The 22,031-nt window shown below is 41.1% G+C and overlaps 1 protein-coding gene across 3 annotated transcripts in view; it reads right to left on the bottom strand.

Annotated features, from left to right (window-relative positions):
* LOC122789681 (bifunctional protein GlmU-like) overlaps positions 1–22,031 on the bottom strand; it is an 889,366-nt gene that overhangs the window by 73,533 nt on the left and 793,802 nt on the right. For all 3 annotated transcript variants that reach the window (XM_044057111.1, XM_044057120.1, XM_044057102.1), the window contains one exon: positions 9,004–9,186. In XM_044057111.1, coding sequence (XP_043913046.1) covers positions 9,004–9,186 — 183 coding nt within the window. The remainder of the gene's footprint in view (positions 1–9,003; positions 9,187–22,031) is intronic.

The raw sequence follows: 22,031 nt of genomic DNA, 5'->3' as shown, positions 1-22,031 counted from the left end.
GGGACCCTACAAGGTGGTAAGAAAGGTAAGTGATGTCAACTACATGGTGGAACTGCTAGGCAGAAGGCAGGGGCACAAAGTGTACCATGTTAACATGATGAAACCTTACCATGATAGGGAGGCCCTTGTGCTGAGCATTTGCAGTGGATTGCAGGAGGAGTCTGAGGGAGATCTGGTGACTGATCTCCTCAGTGAGGCTTGGGCTGACACCTCAGTGGAAGGGGTAGCAATGTCCCAGCAGCTATCTCCTACCCAGGCTCAAGAAATCCAAGCACTGTTGCAGGAATTTGGGGACATATTCCCTAGGAAACCAGGGTGCAGCCACCTGGGGCAGCACCAGGCGGATACAGGACCCCAAAGACCTAATAGGCAGGCCCCTTATAGAGTGCATGAGAGAGTCAAACAGACTCTGAAGGAGGAGGAACAGAAGATGTTGGAACTAGGGGTGATTCAAGAGTCCAAAAGTCCTTGGGCCCCCAGTGGTGCTGTTGCCAACGAAGGATGGCAGCACCAGGTTCTGTGTGGACTACAGGAAATTAACTAGTCACACAGAGTCAGATGCTTACCCTATGCCTAGGACAGATGAAGCCCTAGAGCAGCTGGGTGGGCTAAGTAACTTACAACCATTGATCTTACCAAGGGTTTCTGGCAGGTGCCCTTGACTCCCAGTGCTAGAGAGAAGTCAGCCTTTGTGACTCCTTTTGGCTTGTATGAGTTCACAAAGATGTGTTTGGGATGAAGAATGCCCTAGCAACTTTCCAGAGGCTGGTAGATCATATCCTAGCAGTAGCAGGAGGGTTTGCCCTTGCTTACCTAGATGATATTGCCATCTACAGCCATTTCTGGCTAGAGCACCTTCAGCATGTCAGGGAGGTGCTGGGCAGACTACAGAAGGCAGGGTTGACCATTAAGGAGAGCAAATGTCAGGTGGGTATGGCAGAGGTCTCCTACCTAGGACATAGAGTGGGGAGTGGTAAGATAAGTCCAGAACCTGCCAAAGTGGAAGCCATTCAGGCATGGCCTGCAACTGTTACTAAAAAGCAGGTGAGGGCATTTTTAGGGACAGCAGAGTACTACAGAAAGTTCATCCCCAGTTACAGTAACATAGCTGCTCCCCTCACAGACCTGACAAGGAAGAACAGGCCAGATAAGGTAGTGTGGACCCCAGCATGACAGCAGGCATTCCAGAAGCTTAAAGAAGCTTTGGGAGGAACCCGTGTTTGCCAGTCCAGAGTACAGCAAATAATTTGTTGTGTAGGTGGATGCTTCAAACCATGGGGTGGGGGCTGTACTTAGCCAGATTTCTTCAGAGGAGAAACAGCACCCAGTGGTTTATCTCAGTCACAGGCTCCAACCCAGGGAGAAAAGGTATGCAGGTGTAGAAAAGGAATGTCTAGACATAGTGTGGGCACTGCAGAAACTTCAGCCTTATCTGTATGGAATAAAATTCACTGTTATGACAGATCACAACCCCCTAATATGGTTAAACAGAGCCAGCCAGCAAAATGTCAAGTTGCTAAGATGGCGCCTGGGGTTGCAAGCATATATGTCCATGCAGCACCACAGTGGGATTAGCAATGCCAATGCAGATGGGCTCTCAAGACAGGGAATGGGGTAAGGTACACTCAAAAGACCTAACTCCCTCAAGCAGCATTTCTCAAGTGTCAATTGAAAAACTAGCTTGAGTTCTCCAGGGGGGAGATATGTGAAGATTGGGTGACAATAGATGACGGCCAGCCTTGCCAGATATAATTCTGGAGATAATTCTGTCATCTGTAAATATTAATGTAAACCACAGGCTTGTTGTCTTAAATGGTAAAAATAGTGTTACACGTGGAACTGGAAACAAAATGTAACAACAGTGCACTCTGCTGACCAAGTAAAGCATGTTGTGACATTTTGATGTAAACACGGCTCCTGTTGGTCTAAATGAAGGGATTCTTGCTATTGTTTTAAGGCCAGAGTTAATGGCCAGAATTTGCATGCATAAATGTTCTTTATTGCTCTTGTTTCTGCCCAGAGGTGAAGAATGCAAATGTAGTTTCTGTTAGCCTGGGAACCCTGGGAAGTGTGAAGAATGATGTAATGTGAACCAGGAATGTGATTTTAAAAACAGAGTAAATCAGAGAGCATTAAGCATTTTTGTCTAAACCATCCAAATCACCATCACTGTCTTGCTCTATATGCAAGTTTATCTTAGACTTGTGTTTTCTCTTAGAAACAGCTAGAAACTAGAAAGATTTGACTGTTTTTCTGTGATGTCAGAACTGTACTACTGAAATATTTTAAGTATTTCTCTGTGATCGCTGAACGCTTGACTAGCACTGTGTAGTAAAAGTATTGTCTTGTGTTTTGACTATTTATTAAACATTTTTAAACCCTTTCAACTGTGGCTGTTTTTGTAGAGATAATTTAAGCTCTTTAGAGTACTTGCATGCCTTTGGTAAAATTGTACAAAGCCACTCCAATAGCTTTAGCAGTGGGCTATACTACCAATTGGATAATAATATTGCACAGTAATAATTGGTCACCCTTTTAAGGGCCTTTGAGTAGCTGATAAATATTACTGGGTGGTGGCAGCTGGTACTACCATATAGTCTGGGAAAAGAGGGCACAGCTGAAGAACCTGTGCCAGCCTTCCCCAGGAGTGTCTGTGTGGTTGTATAAACTCTTTTCAAAGTGTGTATGTGTGTGTCTGTGAACTACATCGGCAGGGACACGAAGCACTGGTTGGACAGAGAGGGTGCTGGAGATTTTGGCTTGCCCATTAGGCTGAGATCTGGACCCTATAGCTGTGCCAGTGGGGAGTCTTACTGGGGACCTGGAGAGCAAGGGAGCAACCAGCCCCGGACTGACTGTGATCTCTGTGTGCTCTTAAGGGAAATTGCACTTTACTGTGTGTATTTGTTATCCTTTCCTCCTATATGGGATGCCCCTCACTGGTGTTAGTGGTGAGGTTTGAGGCTCCTTGATTGCTGGGCCAGGGCACGGGTGTCACACCAACCAACCTCAGGTGGAGGGTGGCAAAACTCTGTCTCCAACAAGTACTATTACTCACCCCTGTGTGTGGACCCTTCTCTGCCCTTGAGTGGTAGGGGCACTCTTTTGGTTACCAGTACACTTTCCTGATAAACATGTCCACATTAACCTGTTATTCATGTATGGTATGGGTAGCCTGGATATCCACAGGCAGACAGGCTTTATCCATGGTCTGTAATGGAGATGTGGTGTTCACATTTCCTGTGTCCAACACACACTCTGTACTCCTTGAATGTGTCAGCTTATCCCTGTCATCATTATCAGAGGCTGAAGACCTTCCAACATCAGGCAGCAACAGTTCCATAGTGAGAATTCCGAATAAAAAAAATCACCCATGAATACACCAAAACACAGAATATCCACTGTGAGTGTGACCCAGCACTAGGCATATACATGCAACTAAGCTTTACAAATATAAATATAATAAAAAGTAATACTTTATGTGCATACTTTGTACAGATGGCTGTGGATGTTGAAACCTTGATGAACCTGTATACTACAAGTCCGACAGCTTTAATAAATTTGATTGCGATTAAGGGGTGCAGAGAACTTAAAGGTATAGAAACTCAGAAATACGTCTACATACCTGTGGCATCCCCACTGGATTGTCCCTGGGCCATACCCAGCTCTGCTCCAACATCCAGCATTACACAGAATTGTGGGATTCTGTAGAGGTACTACTCCCTCTGTAACAGGATGAGGACTTTTCCAACTCCATGAGAAGTACTACACTCACTGGACTGCCACCTGTTGCCCTACCTTCCAGTGCCAGGAGTTGTGTTGTTTGGTGAGCTCCATGTATAATATAACTAGCTCTGTGGCATGCCATTTCATAATCATGGTTCTGGTCACCCATCACACTGACATCTACCAATATATCATCACAGACACTGTCCCAGTAGGCCTGGTCAGCTGCATGCCAGGGAAAGAGACACTGTCCATGGAGAGACAGGGCCTAGAGTAGCACCTTACTGTCTGCATCCAAGAACTTGGTTTACATGTGGATGTCCTAGCAGATTCAGTAATTCAGGCAACTGACCAAGGTGATATGACTGCTCCTCTCAGTGTTAAAAATACTTTTACTACTGAGATGTGTGCAATGTATACAACACTAAACTGTATTTATTGAAGGTGGTATCATAAGCGCTGTACAAACCCTTTGAACTGTGCTCAGAGTATGTGCTCATGGGTGTGTCTCCCATTAAGGTTAACAGCCCAGCAATTGCTGTACTCTGGCACTACTCCTCTTAATATGCATTTCCCTATACTCTTAGTATATACACGTTATTATGTCAGCAGTAGTTAAAAGCAGCCATAATACAAATGAATGGGTTTGTAAAAAGTTGCAATTACCTTGTACAAACAGAATTTGTTTCCCTGTGCTTAATAAAGGATTTCGACTGGAAACAGACTGTTTATCCTGCTTGAATTACTTCTGAATACCTACTAGAGTTAATAGTTCTGTATAATATTAATAATATTTCAAAATAAGTTTTATTTTTTGATTTAGGGCGTTTTTTAAGTTCGCTACTTCTACTACCATTTTCTGATTTGTTTCTGCTTTTTACTATATAATGTATATATTATATTATATATATATAATGCTTACCTTCAAAATGTTGAAAACACATAGTTGAATGCGCACATCGTCGAAACGTATGCACGAAATCTGTACTGCCTAAAGTTCAGAAAGCTGAAAGAAAAATGAATGTTGACATTTCCGACTGCTCCACACCTAAAAACAAGTGCTAACATGGGTCAAAAAGGGGGTGAGATTTTGGGGTTTGGAATATCAGTGCTCAAGGTTTTGAGAAGTCGCAGTTTGCAGTTTGTGGAAGTGGTTTCGACAATGTGACCGTCAACATTTTGAAGGTAAACCTATATATAATTATGTTATACAGTATATATAAGTATATATATATATATATATATATATATATATATATATATGTATATATATATATATATATATATATATATATATATATTTAATATGTATAATATATAATTAACTAGACATACAGGATTTGAAAAACTTCCACACACAAGTTTCTTACAATGTTTTTCTCCTTTCTAATGCATGCATTTATTTTGTTTATTATTTTGTTTATATCCATTTATTTTACTATTATAAACATCAACATTACTTTCTGCGCCCATCCCTCTCCCAAAGCCTGTGGACTCCCCACAGATGGTAAATGCAGTGCTACCACCATCATCACCAGAAGCACCCTGCACCACTTCTCCTGCCCTACCTGTATCACCTGTTTCAGGTAGCCCTGCACTGAATTCTGGGACAGATGTAACCACCAGTATCAGTGCCAGTGGAGGTGACACCCTTATCACCCATAAGCAGCTGGCAGACAATGTGGGAGAGACTGATGACAGGAGGTTGGATACCCTAATTGGCCAGATGGAGAACCTCCTTTGGTGACTTGTTGAGTTGTGTCACTATTCAACACTGTCTTCACCATCTGAGACAGAGCCTAGTGGTGATTGTACCCAGAGTGGTGAGTACTTTCCCAATGAGTCACAGCTGGCAGAGACTACATCTGCGGACACCCCATCCTATCCCCCATCCTGGTGTTTGTTCCTCTCCCTTATGTGTTCATGCCCATGCCTATTAGTTGTTCAGCCCTCCCCTCACCATTGTGCCATTGTCATTTCTCTGTCTGTCTGTCTGATGTCTCCTTCACCATGAATTCCTCCTGTTGTTTTACCACACATCCTGTCAGTTGTATCTATTTTCCCCTGCTACCTAATCATCTTACATTCCTGCTACATCCCTCGCTTTCTTCCCCAACTTACCCATTCTTTATGAATTAAAAATAAGCAGCTGTGCTACAAAAATATGTACCCCACCTTCGTCCTGTTGCATATTTTCTGTTCTACCCTCTGCTTCCTTCCCATTTTCATCTCTTTTCTACGCTTCCACTTTCAACCTTTAATCTGGTCAAAGCACAGATAAGCGCACCTCATACCTGCACATCTAGGGTTCCCAAATAACTTATCTTTTGTGATCATAGTGTGTGTGGTAGGTCATGAATAACACCGTTGATGCCCATGTACAACCAATGAGAACTGGCACAGCTCATTGTACAGCAAACAGCTGAGCTGCCATGTTCCTTATCTATGTATGTATTGGCTTCAGCTGGCACTAGCAACACATGCAGCTGAAAGTCATTGTGCGACAGTTTGCATGTACAGAGGGTACAACTGTCATGATATGACTACCACCTCTTGCAATGAGGTATAATGCCAGCTATGCCTGTTGTGTCCTGATGGGTCGTTGGTGGCTCTCTCATGCTTTAATTCAGCAAGTGTTTAATCACCAACTACTGCATGTTTCCCTAACACTGTTTGTCTCACTGCTTCTGTAGCTAAACCTGTAAATGAAGTACTTTGCATGGTGTAATTAGGGAAGGATCTGCGTTCAGGTCCCCTCAGCTTTGTATGCCTGTTTGTCTTTTCTTCTTTCATTCTGAAAGTGTGTAACCAGCAACTGCTGCGTGCCGCCCTAATGCTGTTTGTCTCCCTGCTTCTCTAGCTCAACCTGTAAATTAAGTTCTTTGTATAGTAAGTGGAGAGGGTTGTGGGCTCATTTCCCATAATGGTTGTGTACCTTTGTTAAAGTAGTGTGCTTGTTTCTTGATACAGTAAACTCTCAGTTAACCGTCACCCAGGGGGATTGGTAGATGCCGGATAACTGTAGTTTCTGGTTGCTTAAGAGTTACTATTAAATGCCTAATATTGTAACCTACACTATTTGTTTGGTTTGACTTGTTCTCAGGTTGGGGAGAGAGGGAATTTATTCCTATCTTCCTTTTTAAAACTAAAAAAAAAGTATGTTTCTGCGGATTTAGATTTTTTTTTGTCGGTTGCTTGAGTTCTGATTAACTGAGTGTTTACTGTATTTGTCTTATAGTGCAGTCAGAGTGGTAAGACTCTGCTGATAGAGTACCTGCTTCTGACTGATATATTGGTAACTTTTCTCTACTCCAATTATGCATCTTACATTTTTTTTATCTTCAGTTAATTTACACATCTGTGTATTTCATACCCACCTATCCATGGTCTTCCACATCCCTGAATGTGTCAACACCTCCCTTTGCAGTCTAGTCCTTGTTACATGTTTGTTTTTGTGGCCTTGCTATCTCCACTACCCTCCTAGCTAAATCTTACTTCCTTTACTACCTTCCACAAGTTATATTCTCTGCACATATATGTCATTATGTCAGAAACTAGTTCAGCACACATGCCTCATGATCCTGTAGGGCTGCCACATATCTTCATTCTCTTGCTAGAACTGTGCATGCAAGATCGCACTAAGCACCCTCTGGCTCATGCAACAAGTGCACAGTACTGCTGCTCATGTTTTCCTGTGGCTGTACCACAGTTCTACATGTTTTATCCACAGTCCGTGCTGCAGCCATGGACATTATTTTTAATAAGCAACTCATCACACACTCTTGCCTGGCTGCATTCATTGTTAATAAGCAGTGGGGCTCATCAGATATGCATAGTAAACAGAGGACAACTGGCCTCAGTCATGGACGCTATATTTCCAAATCGCAGGGAATATATGTTCAGCTACTGTAAGCACTGCTATGTACTTAATTATGAGAAGAAAGTATATTTTTGGTGCATGCACTAATAAACCAGAAACATACATGAATCACGGGACATCATGCTAACTCTCTTAGACAGAAAACATTATACTTCAGACGTGATGGGCCAGGGTCAGTGACTAGTCCAGGGAGTCTTTGCAATATCCACATTTTTAAATGCCAGATCTGTGACAGCATATACCCTTTGAATGCTCACTTATGTCACTGATGGATCCTCAAAAGTGATGACAGACAACAAGGTATAAATTTAGGTTTCACCGAATGGTGTTACACAGCACTCAAAAATGGTGGTGTGAGACATCTCAATTTGACCTGAATATATCATGCGTTTAAATTATAATGACAGTCACAGTCAGTGCTCTGATACATACCATTAAATCATGAACTGTGACTCTGTTCAGTGTAATTAAACTGCTTTGTACAAATGTCACACCATGCTGTGCAGTCATATACAAACCAAAGATAACACTGAAGGTTATTTTAATTATGTTAGTACAGTTCTGCTAAACACTATATAATTAAACTGCTACATACAGATGTCACACCATGCTGTGCAGTCACATAAACAATTGGAAGGTAACCGATATGGTTATTAAGGTCACCGTATCCAAAGTAACTTAGGATTATGCATATAAGACATTTAACAACACAAAAAAATAACTGTACAAACAAAACCATGCTTGTGTCCAGTAATGAAGTTCTTAGAATAATTCAGTAAATGGAAAAAATAAACAACTGAATGTGTGGGTTTGTGCTTCAGTCACACTGCATGCATGTAATGTACATAAAAAATGTATACACAGACGAGCACACAGACACACACACACACACACACACACACACACACACACACACACACACACACACACACACACACACTACTGCATATTTCAGAAGACTTAAATGTTGTGACAGAGAGTAGTATTATTAACAAATAAACACAATTCTTCCCAGCTCATTTTAAATATATTTCTTTTGGAGCTTTTCTTCCCAGGCCGACACTGAAAACGGGCTCCTACCAAGTCAGGCATTCCCAGTAATCAAATGGCAATAAATATAATAAATAAATACATTTAAGGAGATTGATTTTTAAGGACAGCACAATCAGTAATTTGTGTAATTTTCTGCTCAAGAGAAGTGCAGTGACATAAATGCATGACTCTTTAAGTCTGATCTGGCAAACCCATCTTCACAAGTACTGTGTTTTTGAGACCTGTCATGAATAGGTGCCCCTGGGATGAAAGCTCTCTTGAAATACTCATTTTATTCTCTTTCAGCTATTTCCATGTCTGAAACAGGAACTGCTGCCAGTACCAGCTATAGTCCTGCCAAGTACCTCATTTGTATTCGAAGCAGTGGCATTCGCCAGCCTAAGCGTTGCCCGGGTGACACTGCCCACACAAGTGATGATGAATGGTGCTTTTAGCTTCTTATCTTCCACAAATTTTATCAAAGAGGTCAAGATTTCCTCACCAGGACCCAAGCGTAGTGCATAAACAGTGAGTGGACTTGGTCCAGCCTACACAAGGAGGGAAGAAAAAAGAAACATGATTACTTTAAGTAGTACAAAAAGGTTTTGGAAATAAAGGCTACAGATCATTATCCAAAAATGACAGCCCCCATCCCAGTATGTTGTGCCAGCCTATCACAAACTTAGTTATATTTATTCCTAAGATTAACAAGTTGTGATGCATGATATGTGTGTGGATTCACTTTATACCCTCAAAATACTGAAATGTAGAAATTCAGTATTTTGAAGCTATAAAGTCGAAAATTTAAAACTACGAAAACTCAGAACCGCGAAATTCAAAATCTCGCACACCGGAGATTTTGAATTTCGCTCTTCTACTCCACACACACACACCTTCCTCCCCACACACAAACTCTCTTACTACATAAAATATATATATATACATTTTTGTTACTCAGAAGTTGGAGTGAAGGTATAAAACATGTGAGTAGAAAGATCTTGTGTCTTATTGCTCCAGTCCTGCTACTTGTTCACATTCAACCCAATAAATTCTGCTGCTTAACTGATACTTCAGCAGCATCCTTCAAAGTGCTGGAATAATGCATTTCTAAACAAATGACTTTCTGGGCATGTTGGTAGCACAGTGGCAGGCAACATATACTGGACGCTGGCACAGAAGGGGATTATGGACCAGTTTAATATTTCAGAAGCAACTTGTACAATAGACCAGTTCCTAAGGAGTTTAAAAATCAGAGCAGGATTTTCAGCTGCCTTATTAGAATGCACAAAGAAATGACCAATCTGGCATTGCTCCTTGCAGCTGTCAGGACAAATATGAACAAGCAGTGCTACTCCTGTCTATGTGCATTTGACCTAGGTGGTGCATTGAAAAAAAAAAAAAACTCAAGTACATTAGGCTCACCAGTGCTCTCAGCCTTGCTACCAAGCATGATGAATAAATTGACAGAAGCAAACAGTTATACAAACATAACGTAACATTTTAAACACCTGTGTTAAACTGAAAATCTAAACTGCAACTAAGCTAATAAAAGAAACATTTTGATGCTATAGCACAAATGCAAATTTGTAAACACACCTTTTTTCAACAGAAAATATATGTACATTGGAGCACCTTCTGTGTGGAGTCTGCATGTCGTCCCCGCGGTCAAATAACATCTAAAGACATGCAGGTAGGTGCATGCGTGAATGGGTGTGCCTTCTTTGAAGGTTGGGCATTGGGCTGGCAACTTGGCACCATAAAAATCAACTGCCAATCATTAGCAGACCGGAGTTCTGCTGTGGCAACCCCTAACCAGGATAAGCTGAAAGACATACATTACATTATTTCTCCCTTTTTTTCTATATGGCTTCATAGATACCTATATTTTGTATCTTAGCATGGTTTCAAAATTGTGACATAACCTCTAATCAAATAATATTATGTGGTATACCATGTGACAGAGTTCTACTTCATTGAAGGGATACAAAACATTTAGTCATGGATGTTATGGGGGCAACCCCCATATTCCTTGTGCATGAAATATTGCCCCTGTACTCTCTTATCAAAACAGTTCAGGGGTAGGGAAGAGAGCAAATTCACCTAAGTATACTGTTGATGAAAAAAGACTGTCACATTGCCATTTACCCATCTGTAACGATAACAGAATGAATATACCAAATGTCTCTGATGTAACAGTGGTAAAAATGGAATTAAACACAAATTCTACTACTTATGAAAGAAGCTTTCATCTGTGGTCTTGCTAACTTCTTTAGGTTGCACTTAAATGCAAAATAACACCACAGCTGTAATATTTACAGTATGAAGCATCTAAAAATATAAGGCAACTGTTCACCAGTATATAGCTTCATAGATTAGTACTAGGCTAACTGCCCTTGTGGGCTATTTAAAGCCTAGCCAATTACCCCATGTGAGAATCAAACCCTGCATCTTGTGTCTGTAAGATAAACACCTTAACCATTATGTCAACCCCCACATATATTGTATTTGCCTGGAATCCTAATGCTTTAACATAGAACAGGAAATGTAAAAGAGAGAGAAATGACCATCATAAAGTGACACAAAAAAATGAACCGCCATTCCAAGCTAAATGATGGCTGATGGACTGAGTAGCCCAAACTATTAGGGGAATCTTTGTTTATTAATACACACACACATTATATACATACACATATTTGATAACCAGTTGGACTGATGCAAGGAACCTTTTAACCCACAACCCAAGAATGGGGGACAGCAACTGGCATCCCCTTGCACAAAGGTGGGATGTCAATGAATTTGGGAAATTATAGATCCATGAATCTGATTAACCTCATCCATAAGGCTAAGGAAAGGATCATTATGGAGTTAATAAATAAGGACCGAAGTAACCTACAAACTCTCAACCTAAGTCAGTTTGGATTTGTCAAGGGCTGATAGTGCCCAACTCACCTGGTTTGCCCTCCTCCACTGCTTTAGTAACCAACATGGTGGCTATAACACCCAACAGTCTCTGTAGAGGATCTCGCATGTCCTGTTTAGTAACCTGCTTAGTGGCTATAACACCCAATAGTCTCTGTAGAGGATCTCACATGTCCTGTTTAGTAACCTACTTGGTGGCTATAACACCCAACTATCTCTGTAGAAGATCTCACATTTCCTGCTTAGTAACCTACTCGGTGGCTATAACACCCAACAGTCTCTGTAGAGGATCTCACATGTCCGTTTAGTAACCTACTCAGTGGGTGACACCCAATAGTCTCTGTAGAGGATCTGACATGTCCTGTTTAGTAACCTACTTGGTGGCAATAACAACCAACAGTCTCTACAGGGGATCTGACATGTCCTGTTTAGTAACCTACTCGGTGGCTATAACATCCAATAGTCTCTGTAGAGGATCTCACATGTCCTGTTTAGTAACCTGCTCAGTGGCTGACACCCAATAGTCTCTGTAGAGGATCTCAGATGTCCTGCTTAGTAACCTACTTGGTGGCAATAACACCCAACAGTCTCTGCAGAGGATCTGACATGTCCTACTTAGTAACCTACTTGGTGGCTATAACATCCAATAGTCTCTGTAGAGGATCTCAGATGTCCTGCTTAGTAACCTACTTGGTGGCTATAACACCCAATAGTCTCTATAGAGGATCTAACATGTCCTACTTAGTAACCTACTTGGTGGCTATAACACCCAATAGTCTCTGTAGAGGATCTCACATGTTCTGTTACATTCTGGCCAGTAAGCAGCATGGTATGTTATCGGGCCCCATAGAAGCAATGTCTTGGTTAGTGCCTTGAGGACTTGTTCATGGAAGATTTGAGGGAGGGTTGTAAATGCAGGTAGGAGACCTGGGAATGTATGAGGGAAGGTGGATGAACTTACACCTAAATTTAACTGCAAATAGATTGACTATGTCCTCTGGATCTGAGTATGTGACTTCATTTACTACTATCTCTGTACAGTGCTGGCCATTGTTTCTGAGATTTCTATTATAGTTAATGAAGACTTAATAAAAATACCCATTTATTAACAAGGTAGGCCTACTGGACACACAGTCCCTTTTCTGGGGATATCTAGGAGGCTTTGTGGTTGCTCTTTGCCTAGATGGATATTTTTATCTTGTATCTGGCTTTGGTTAATTTGATCAGGGTGTAGCGTTTCTGGTTAAGTTTATCAGAAGCTTTTTTTTTCATCTTGAGAGTTGAATTTATTTTTATGTGCAATGAGTTTTTTTCTTTTGTTGTACAACCTGTTTATATTTGGGTTTTACCCTAAAGATTTATTTTTGAGTTTGGCATTATATTTATTTCAGAGGGGGACAGAAGTGTCTATGCAGCTGTTCACATGTGCACAGAATCTGGCGGTAAAGGATTCCATGTAAACAGTGGGAGTCATCTAGCTGAAAGGGGAGGTTGAATTTTGCTATGTCATCACTCACTCTCAGTAGGTTTGCCTTGGAATAATCCCTGAATACTGAGCAATTGGAGGATGTTTCTGGCTTCAGTCTTAAGGTGAATGTGAGTGATTTGTAGTCCAGTTTGATGACGGAGGGAGTTACAATTGGGAAGGAGCAGAGCCATCCCATAATGGTGAGATCCAAGTCCAGGACTTTATAACCCCTGGGTGTTGTGTGGACTAACTGGTCCAAAGAGTTTGTACTAATGAAGTCCAAAAATCTCTGGGCACAAATGTTAGAGAACGTATACATCTCCAAGTTAATGGATGGGTACTTGAAGTCTCCTAGATGAATAGTGTTTGGATTAATGCTCAGGAATTCCAAACTATGTAGGTAGGAGTTACAGGCTGAGAAGGATATAAAGGGGATCCTATAGTTAGCCATAATGTGATAAGGGGTCTTGTTAATAAGTTTGTTATGGACGAGTTTCAGATCATTATCTTGTCTAATTAGTTGGGAGATGAAGTGGGATTTTACAAATATGGAGACACCACTGCCTTTAGTGTTTTCATCTAGTGTGGTGGCCTGAATGTGAGATAGGCATTGAAACCCTGCACTTATGGGGTGTTCTTAACAGTCTTGAATCAAGTCTTTGTGTGTTAGAAACATATGTATTAATGTGTGTATTAGCAATATGCTTAGTGCATTTAGAGCTTGAAAAGGGTTAACACATTTATTCTATTTCATACTGCATAAATCTGTACAAACTGCAGTTGCTTTCTGACCTTGTATTGTTAGCTAAAATCTTGCTTGTGCCTTGGAAATTTACTGAGAAGCAGGTGATTTATGCTTGCGTTAGGAAAATAATGAATAGAACAATACTACTTGTATGAAACTTAGACAAGAAGTTCCGCTGTGCTGTGAGAAAATACACAGCTGTAGAAGTTACAGATAACTAGTACAAAGCCCGCTTGAAAATATGAACTGCAATCAGCATTTGCTTATATCTGAGTTAGAAAAGTACCTTGAAATGTAACACTGTACAACAGACGCTTGTAAACGGATTAATGGTCACCAAGGCCAGGTTGTTTTTCTCAAAAGTTTCTCACAAATCTAGTCATGTCAGCAGAAAATCTGAGCAACATCTGCTGTAAAACAATGCTAAAAGTTGTGTTTGATTACGTCAGCTTAGAAGGCCATGTCTTGTAAAATAGTATAAGAATAAGCATACTTCCTGTTAGTGGTTAGACAAATCCTTGTATTTGCATGTTTTTGTCTCCTTGTGGCAAGTCAATTAAAAGTGCCTTAACTGAACCTTACGTGTATTGGTCTTTAAAGTTTTTTCCTTTGACAGATTGGTCCTTCGGACCGGAAACCCTCACTTCACCTCGGATCAGACAGGCCAGGTGGCTTGAAACCGTACGGGGAAGAAACCACATTGGTTCTTCTTATTTGAAAAGCCCTCCGACTGAATTGTCGTACAAAAGAGGCCAGCCACTTTCTGATCTGCGACTGAAGGACGGGTTTACTCGAACCAGGTGATCAATCACAAATGCTCAGGTAAGGTGAATCTACCTTCTTTTTCTGTTTTAGATCAGGGACTAGATTTGTATTTGTTCTGTTAAGACGTTCTTTATAAGTCAGGGACAGAAAGATTACTGTCTTGTCATAGATCAGGGAAACACAGCAGGTAGGCAGTCATTCTGAAGAGACTATAAAAACATCCATGGTACCATGTTAAAAATAAGGAGTTATGTAACGATTGAAAGGGTAGAACAAAATGGGTAATAATTGTACAAAAAGGTCCCAAAATCTACCGTTAACCGAAGACACTAAATACATGCAGTCACAGCATGCTGATAATATTAAATACTACTCAAAATGGGTTAATAAGTATGAATTTGATGGTAAATTAGAAAAATCCTCACTTGTCAGACAGCTTAAGACCGATTCCAAAGGTCGAGTAAAAAAGCAACGTCAATTAGGAATTCCTCAGGCACACAGGTGGATTGAGGAAGTAAACCGAAGGGAACAAAAGACTAATAATTCAAAAGCAATGTTTTTAGATAAGGAGGACAATAACTTAGTAATTGCGTCAGCCCCCTTCGTCTCCCTTACCAGAATATGAGGCAAGTGAACAAGTTAGTCCACCCCTGCGATATCCTGCTGTCACTGTAAGTAGAGACACTACAAAAGCGAAACCGTTTATTAGAGAGCCCGTCGTGACCAGGTCTCGAACACGGGCAGGAAATTCAAAAGGGGACATTGAGATATATCAAATGGGTAGAAATTCACGATTTAAGAGTGAAGAAGAAATATGCCCACTTATAGAAGTGCCTAATCCTCAGGCAGGGCAAGAAAGTCAGGACCCAACTATTCTAGTGTATAGACCCTGGACTCCGGAAGACATCCGGAAAGCCACTGAGGGAATTCCCCATCCAAAAGTTAATTTTAGAAAGTTCTTTGAAGATTTGCAAGGAATGAAGCTAAGTTATAATTTAAACGGAGAAGATGTAGAAAAAGTAGTCAGACAAATTGTGGGACCAGATTGGCACATGATTAGAGGCGACTGGAATCCCCGTGACATTGCGCTCAGGCCCCTCCAACATAGCAGCGCAGAATTAGACAACAGAGTGAAAGGTCTTACAGACCTCGTCTCTGAGAAATGGAAGCCTAGGGCAGACTGGACTTGCATTAATCAATGCATCCAACAGGAAGGTGAAGCTATTGACCGATATTATGCCAGACTATTAGAATGTTTTAATAACCACTGTGGAATGCAGGTTCCTGAAGATCAGACACACGATTCCCCATATGAGCATCAGTTAAAGAATGCATTCTTGAAAGGCAGTATTGCACCTATAAGCAGCTTTATTACAAAGCACATGGTAGATCATCGTACAAGCAGGTTACACTCATTACTTGAATATGCTAGGCATGCCGAAAGGCATTTTAATAGCAAAAAGAAAAAGAAAGCCCAAGTATTTTCTGTAGAAGATGGAGCAGAAGTATATGTAGTACAGTCCAGGAACAAGGGCAAGAGAAATGCCCAGGGAAACAAACAATCTGATCAGCGATCAGAGGACTTTGAAGGGCGAAAGAAAAGGGGTGAATGTTTTAAATGCGGTAAGAAGGGACACTTGGCAAGGGATTGCAAGAAAAACAAGAAAGCAACCACGGAAGTTAAGGAGGGTGAGGGCTGACTATATGATAGTCAGGAATCACTAGAAAGGGATAGCAGAGAAGGGACAAATCAGTATGTGATAGAGGGAGTAGAGAATGTGACAGAAGAAAAAGAGGAAGTGCAAGAAGTCACGGATAGTGAAGAAAATGAAATATTGGATTTGGCTTTATTGAGCTTAGAGCTCTATTTAGCAGACACAAAACCAGAAGTTACACTCCTGGTAGAAGGGAGGGAAGTCAGATTCTTGTGTGACTCAGGGGCATCACGGACCCTGGTACATCCCTCCAAACTGCCAGAGAATTCAGAGTCACCTGATTACATATTAGTAAAAGCAGCTAATGGACAGCTGTATCGGGAGCCTCTCTCCCATAATATTGTGATAACTGATTCTGTTTCAGGATTGACCCAGAAAAGCAAAATTGTTGTTTCTGCAAAATGCCCAGTAAACCTCTTGGGCAGAGACCTTATGCAGCTATTTGGTATAGCAGTAGTTCCGACTATGCAGGGTATGGAAGCACAGCGACAAATTGATACCTTTGCAGTGCAATCGGAGGGTGAAATGATTTATTGGTACAGCCAGGACTTGGTTACGACTGGTCCAGGGGCGGTGACCGAGGAGTTGATGAATGTAGCCATCAGCAAGTTCCCCTCTCTTGACATTGATAGACAACATTTGTTGCACTGTACTCTGTATTATTGTAACACACCAGGACCTGATAAGGAATATAAGCAAGAATTGTTTAGAAATCGTGCAAACAGATTGATATTACGTAATCTGTACTGGCACACAGAAGGGAACAGTGTAGTCAGCTGTTCATTGCCCCAGGAGTTCTTTGCACTTTACAAATCTAATCGGTTACCACATGTTAGCTTAACTAAGGACAAAAATGTGAAATGGGTAGACTTGGGAGAAAAAGTCACGAGATGGGAGAAACAGACAGAGTTAGAACTGTCAGAACAGGGAATACAAATGCAGAAGTTGAATTGGATAACTCAGATCCACCCAGCTGTACACTTGCAGTCTAGCAAGGACAGCTGATTAGCACTCCTATTGAAGGAGGAAGAGAATGCCTTACAGAATATACCAGAAACTCCCTGGTCAACAGGAAAATCAGATGTATGACTTATTCGTACAGCTGGACCAGTTACTATCAAGCCAAAGTCAGCATTTAGACCACAAAAAAGACAGTATCCCTCAAGAAAAGATGCAGAGGTAGGAATCAAACCTATTATAGCAGCTTTACTTAAGGAAGGGGTGCTGGTGGAATCTCCTGATTCACCATGTAACACACCCTTATTTCCTGTTAAGAAAGTGAATGGAGAGTGGCGTATGGTCCAAGATTTACAAGCTGTAAATGACGCAGTAATACCAAGGGCACCTACGGTGCCAGACCCATACACCCTGTTGAATGACTTAAAACCTCAACAAAAATATTTTTCTGTGGTAGATCTCAGCAATGTGTTCTTTTCGATACCGGTACACCCTGACAGCCAGCATTGGTTTGCATTCACATTTCAGGGGAAAAGGTATACATATATGTGACTACCACAGGGGTATTGTGAAAGTCCAACAATATTCTCACAAGAAATGGCAAGCAACGTGGCGGGATTTACCCCACCAAGAGGTAGTCAAATTTTGCTTTATGTTGATGATATCCTGCTGGCGTCCCCCACCCAGCAAGATTGTAAAGAAGATACCATAGCGCTATTACAATTTTTAGCCACTGAAGGACATAAAGTAAACAAAAATAAACTGCAGCTTTGGAAAAAACAAGTTAAATACCTAGGATATGTAATATCCAAGGAAGGTAGGACATTAGATGAGGACAGAAAAATAGTGATTTTGCAAGCACCAAAACCCACTACCAAGAAGGAAATTATGTCCTTCCTGGGTACGACTAATGTTTGTCGGAGTTGGTTTCCAAACTATGCCTTGGTATCTGCACCATTGACTAACCTGATTTATAAAAAGCCTATGGCAGCACAGGATTTATTACAATGGACACCAGAAGCAGAATCTGCTTTCTGCAAACTGAAACAGTTAATAGCGTCCTCATTAGTTTTGGGATTACCAAACTACCATAAACGTTTTTTCCAAACTGTAGATTGTAAGCAAGGTTATATGACATCAGTGTTAACACAGCAGCATGGGGACAAGCAACGCCCTATTGCTTATTATTCATCACAACTGGACCTAGTGGCACAGTCTTTACCTCCCTGTGTACAAGCAGTAGTTGCAGCTGCAATGGCAGTACAGGCTTCGGCCTCAGTAGTGTTGTTCCACCCTCTCACATTGAGAGTGCCTCATGCAGTCGCGATTATTTTACTACAAGAGAAGGTAGCATATCTTTCCCCTGCTAGGCATCTTTCCTGTATGACTATATTGTTGAGCCAACCTCATATGACAATTGAACGATGTACGACTTTGAACCCTTCTACCTTGCTCCCAACCCCTGCAGATGGCACACCACACAGCTGCCTGCAGGTGATTGAGCAAAAGACACTGCCTAGAAAAGATCTTACGGACGTTCCCTTGGATGATGCCGAGGTGACATACTACGCGGACGGCTCATGCAAAAGGGGTCCTGCAGGACAGAACCTAGTAGGATATGCAGTAGTTTCTGACACAGACATTATAAAAGTGAAATCTTTACCACATAGTTTATTTGCACAGGCAGCAGAATTGATTGCCTTGACACGGGCATGTACCTTAGCAAAAGGTAAATGTGTGAATATTTTTACTGACAGCCAGTACGCTTTTTCTACTGTACATGTTTTTGCGCAACAGTGGAAAAATCGAGGAATGATAACATCTACTGGCAAATCAATCAATCATGCACAGTTTATTTTAGATCTTTTAGAATCTAATCGGGTTACCTCAAAAAGTAGCTATTTGTAAATGCACAGCTCATACCAAGCAACAGGACAGGATTTCAAAAGGTAATGCGAGAGCTGATACAGCTGCGAAGCAGGCAGCTTCAGAAGTATTTCTTTTGAATGAGGAACTACAACCCTCTGAGATTTTAGACTTAGAAATGTTAAAGACAATGCAAACACTTACTACGCAAACTGAAAAACAAAGATGGGTAAAACGAGGAGCAATTCTCGAAAAGGGGCTGTACATCTCTAAAGAAAGAAAACTGATATTGCCATCTAATTTGTTTAGATATGCAGCTTTGTTGAGCCATGAGCAGTGCCATGTCTCAACAGTGGGGATGGTACAGCTGGTGAACCAAGTGTTCACGACGTATGGATTTACAAACTACGCTAAAAAATTTTGTTCGTTATGCCACATCTGTAATAAACATCATGCACAAGGGGCGTTAAAGCCCAAGCAAGGGAGTTTCCCTACACCACCATATCTGTTTCATACTATCTGTATGGATTTCATAGAGTTGAATAAATGTGAAAATAAGAAGTATTGTCTTTTCGTTGTAGATATGTTTTCCAGATGGGTGGAAGCCTTTTCGACTAAAAGTCCAGATGCTACGACTGTGGCCAAAGTTCTTGTTAAAGAAATCATCCCTAGATTCGGTATTCTGGAAAGGATCTACAGTGACAACGGCACACACTTCGTAAACCAGACCATACAGCAGTTAGTAGACATTTTGGCATTTCTCTAAAAAATCATTGTGCGTATAACCCACAATCTGCAGGGCTAGTAGAGAGGCATAATGGGATTTTAAAGAGTAAGCTAAGAAAATTAATAACAGAAACGCAGAGAAATTGGGTGCACTGTCTGCCCCTGGCACTGTTGAGCATGAGAACTGTTCTGAATGCAAATGGATTGACTCCATTTGAAAAACTCTTTGGAAGGGCTTATTATATACCTCAGTGGAAATCTCTCATGCCCGCAAACCAGGAAGTTGACAGTACATTAGCTTAGTATATGCGAAACCTTTTAAATTCTAAACATTTGTTGCAGTTAAATTCTGTTTCAGATAAAGAACGAACCAGACCGTCAGAAGTGGCAGTGCCCCCTGGAGCGTGGGTCTGGCTGAAGATAGTTAAGAAGAAGAATTGGGCATCTTCGAAGTGGGAAGGTCCATATCAAGTGCTTTTGTCAACACCCACTGCAGTCAAAATCGCGGAGCGTGCCTCCTGGATCCACCTGACGCACTGTAAATTAGTTAAAAACTTTAAACTGGACAAAAATCTTTACATGCCAAGAGCAAAAATGATAGAGTCCAGAAGAAACAGGAATGCAGAACAACCATTTCCTCAGAAGTATTGCATAATCATCCTGTTAATTGTATTAGTGACAATAATCTTTTTGTTGTGGCCTTTTCTTTTCCCAGCCACACAGACTGAACTGAATAAACGTGAAGCGTTACTCATAAACTGGCATCCAAACTTTAACACTTACCAGGCAATTAAATATGTGTATGCGGAGACTTTCAATGTTTTGAATTGCTGGATTTGCACAGCTTTGCCGACAGCATACGGGGGGTTATTAATGACTACGGTATCCCTAGGGATCAATGAGACCTGGGAGAACTTGGTTTATGATACCTCAACCATTACAGCACAAGATAAAATAGCATTGCACTTGTCTGTTCCACAAAAGGGAACTGTGTGTTTTTATAAAAATGATACTGTTCAGGTGGGTTGGAGCAATTGCAATGTGACTGTTCCTTATAAATGTTACACTAAAGGTAACAATGTAGATCTTTATTGTAATACAAACTATGATTCATTTCTTGGATTGATGCACAAAACACTTGATGAAGTAAAACATAATTCTGTTCTTTATAAACAGCTGTCTACAATTGATACAAAAATGTTTCATGCAGGGCGAGTGTATATTCATAGCAAGGTTACTACTAAAGTAGAGGACTGTTATTTTGTGTGTGGCAGAAAGGCATACAAATGGTTACCTGAGAATTGGTCCGGCAGTTGTTTTTTGGGTTACCTGGTTCCGGCCATACGACACACTGCAGTTTTGCCTCGTGGAAAATTTTGAAATGTCCGAGAAGTCGTCAAGAAACCTGTTAATCCAGTTGGACAAATCGATGCGCGTTGGAAAGACCATCACTCTCTAGGCAAAGGACTGACACACATGGACTTGAGTGATAGCGTTATATCGTGGGCAGGCATATTACCAGCATATGTTGCAGTGAAATTGATCTGGGAGCTGAGAAAACTGTCAAAACTTCTCGAAGTAATGAGCAACGCAACTTTTTATGCTCTCGAATTGGTGACTGATGAACTGAATGCTATGAGAACTGTAGTGCTCCAAAACCGCATGGCTCTCGACTTCACCCTAGTGGCGAGAGGTGGTACGTGCGCTTTAATCCAAGAAGAATGCTGTTTGTATATTCCTGACCATAAACACGAGACAGACAATCATCTTGAGGTAATTCAGCAAGTGTCGGCCATGACCAAACCAGGCCCAAACCCACTGACGGACTTTTTCCAGAAATGGTTTGGGGGGTGGGGTACCATCCTAATGAACATCCTGATTGCCATTTGTGTAGGTATGCTCCTAATGGGAGTATGTGTTTGTTGTGGTATCCCCTGCATGAAAAGACTGATTAAAGACCTTATAGACATGTCAGTTTCTGAAACTTTATATCAAAGTGCTGAATCTGAAGAACTGTTAAAAGATTGAAAATGCTTTCATGAGTTTAAACTGAATGACTCTCTTAACTGCAAATCCTGAGTGGAAGAGGTTAGGAGAAGAAAACAAACTGTTTATGCTTATTTTGAAAGTAGAATAAAAGTATTAATGGGGGGAAATGTTAGAAAAATATGTAGTAATGTGTGTATTAGCAATATGCTTAGTGCATTTAGAGCTTGAAAAGGGTTAACACAT

Source organism: Protopterus annectens, chromosome 1.part2 (genome assembly GCF_019279795.1).
Source record: "Protopterus annectens isolate FY-2018-M chromosome 1.part2, PAN1.0, whole genome shotgun sequence".
Taxonomy (NCBI): domain Eukaryota; kingdom Metazoa; phylum Chordata; order Ceratodontiformes; family Protopteridae; genus Protopterus; species Protopterus annectens.
Note: the sequence above shows the minus strand (reverse complement) of the source record. Positions and strands in the feature narration are given on the sequence as shown.